The sequence below is a fragment of the Microtus ochrogaster genome, chromosome 7 (assembly GCF_000317375.1).
Source record: "Microtus ochrogaster isolate Prairie Vole_2 chromosome 7, MicOch1.0, whole genome shotgun sequence".
NCBI classification, from domain to species: Eukaryota; Metazoa; Chordata; class Mammalia; order Rodentia; family Cricetidae; genus Microtus; species Microtus ochrogaster.
The window spans coordinates 59,411,681-59,414,075 of NC_022014.1; the positions used below are offsets into that span (position 1 = coordinate 59,411,681).

Below are 2,395 nucleotides of genomic sequence, written 5' to 3' on the forward strand. Positions count from 1 at the left end.
CACACACACACACACACACACACACACACACACACACCACACTGGCTCCTTGCTCCTACTCAGCCATCGTGTATTTGAGATGCTGGGAACACACTCACCACACGCGCGCACACACACACACACACACACACACACCACACACTGGCTCCTTGCTCCTACTCAGCCATCGTGTATTTCAGATGCTGGGAACACACTCACCACACACTTTTATCAGTTCCGGGTCACTGTTCTTGACCACTTTGCCGATGCCTGCAGTACAGCGGTACATCCCGCTGTCCCTCTCCTCGGCAATCTTGCTGAAATTCTGGTCCCGAGACAAGACCATTGCTTCCTTCTGGATGCTGAAGTTGGCTGAAGGTGTCCCCGGGACAGAGCAAAACAGATCCAAACTTTTCCCTTGGTCCAGATACCTGGAGGGGATTTTCAGCTTCGGCTTGGGAAACAGCTCTGAAGAAAAGTGGGAAGGAGGGAGATGTGTTGGTTACCACCCCCATCCCCCACCTGGAGACGCTGTGTTCAGTGCTTTCAGGGGAATCAACTACCCGCCTGCTCCTCAGGCACCTGATGGGCGTTGCTTTACAGAGCCAGGCCTCACTCTGAACCTGAGATCTCACTGCAGGCTCTTCTTGCCTCTCTGTCTATGGGGATTCACTCATCCATTTGTCCATTCATTTATTGAGACGTGGTCTCAATCAGCCAAGGTTGGCCTTGGACTAACTAAGTAACCAGGGATGACCCTGAACATCTGATCCTCCTAGCTCTACCTGCCATGTGTTGGAGTACAGCTGTGCATACAAGGCCTGGCTTCCACAAGTATTGACTGCAGGGAAGACCCTTTGCTGGGCATCGGGGAGATAACAGTGCTGACCAGAGAGTCCAGCTTCAAAGAACTTCCACCTAATGCTCAGTTCAGGAACGCTGTCTGCAGCAGCGCCCACAGAGAGGAAACTGAACTTCACCTTGGGGGAAATTAAGGGATCAGGCCTAGAAGGATGTTGTCCTAGGCAGATGACTAAAGAGAAAGTATATTAGCATTTGGAAGTTCATTATGGCTAGAAGAAACCGCCGTAGCTGGCCTGTTTGTATCTGAACTCTTCAAAGGCAAAGCCTGCTAGCTCTCTCCATTCTTAAAACCCAGCCCAGCCAGCCGGGTGGTGGTGGCATATGCCTTTAATCCCAGTACTTGGGAGGCAGAGGCCTGGCGGATCTCTGTGAGTTCGAGGCCAGCCTGGTCTACAAGAGCTAGTTCCAGGACAGGCTCCAAAGCCATAGAGAAACCCTGTCTCGAAAACCAAACAACAAAATAAAAACAAAAAAACCAACCCGGCCCAGCATACAAATGTATCAGTGGTAAGTTGATAGTTTTCTTCTCTAGCAAAAGAATGTAAGCCTTCAGCCAAGGCTACACTAAGAAACACTATCTCAAACCCCCCCTCCCCCCAAAATACCTTAACAAGGGCACTCCAAATATTTATCATTGTCAATATGATCCACACTGGACGTGATGGAGCACGCCTTTGATCCCAGCATTCAGGGGGCAGAGGAAGGCAGATCTCTGAGTTCTAGGCAAGCCTTGTCTACAGAGAGAGCTCCAGGGCTACATAATAAGGATGTCTCATAAATAAATTAACAAATAGCTCATTAAATTGCTAGCCCATGACATCACACCCTACAACAGGAGGAGCTACTATAGTATGCTAATCCCTCCATTGGCCAGTTGACAACCTGCCTACCTGTGAGACTTGGGGACAGTGGCTGTGACTGCATGCTCAGACCTTAGGGGTTTGGAGGAAGTTACTGAATGAATGAAGGAATGCACGGATGAATGAATAATTTCAATGGAGAACTGAGAAGAGCTGACCTTGTCCTCGGAAACACTTTAACACAGGGCTCAGCCCGGTCCTCCGTCTAACAATAGTGCTACATTCCTATTGGGCTGGGAGTGAAGGATGCATAACACTGTGCACAAGAGTGAAGAGACCTTTGGCAACTAACATTCTAGCAGCTGAACACAGACAGCAAACAAGGTAAGCACATGATATTCTTAGCAGTAAGTATTTTAGAGAAATAAGGCCGGGCACAGGGGTTAGGAGTCTGAGAGAACTTTTAAATGCATTGGGTTGACAAACTAAACAAGCCTTGGGGGTATCTCTTGTTCTGCCACTTGGGTGGCTTTGTAATCATTTGTAATCAGTCGCTAACCTTCCCATCTAAGTCTCCATATCATAAACTGTCTCTCATGATGCCTGGGACTGAGATGAACGTGAAATTAAAAACCCATATAAGCCCATCACATGGCATTCGACAGTGGGGATTGCGACTGTTACTTTTTTTTTTTTTTTTTTTTTTGGTTTTTTCAGACAGGGTTTCTCTGTGGCTTTGGAGCCTATCCTGG

At 48.1% G+C, this 2,395-nt stretch overlaps 1 protein-coding gene across 5 annotated transcripts in view; it reads right to left on the bottom strand.

The window, feature by feature from the left end:
• Positions 1–2,395, bottom strand: part of Pecam1 (platelet and endothelial cell adhesion molecule 1) — a 62,213-nt gene that overhangs the window by 34,165 nt on the left and 25,653 nt on the right. For all 5 annotated transcript variants that reach the window (XM_005350417.3, XM_026780947.1, XM_013347504.2 and 2 more), the window contains exon 6: positions 199–447. In XM_005350417.3, coding sequence (XP_005350474.1) covers positions 199–447 — 249 coding nt within the window. The remainder of the gene's footprint in view (positions 1–198; positions 448–2,395) is intronic.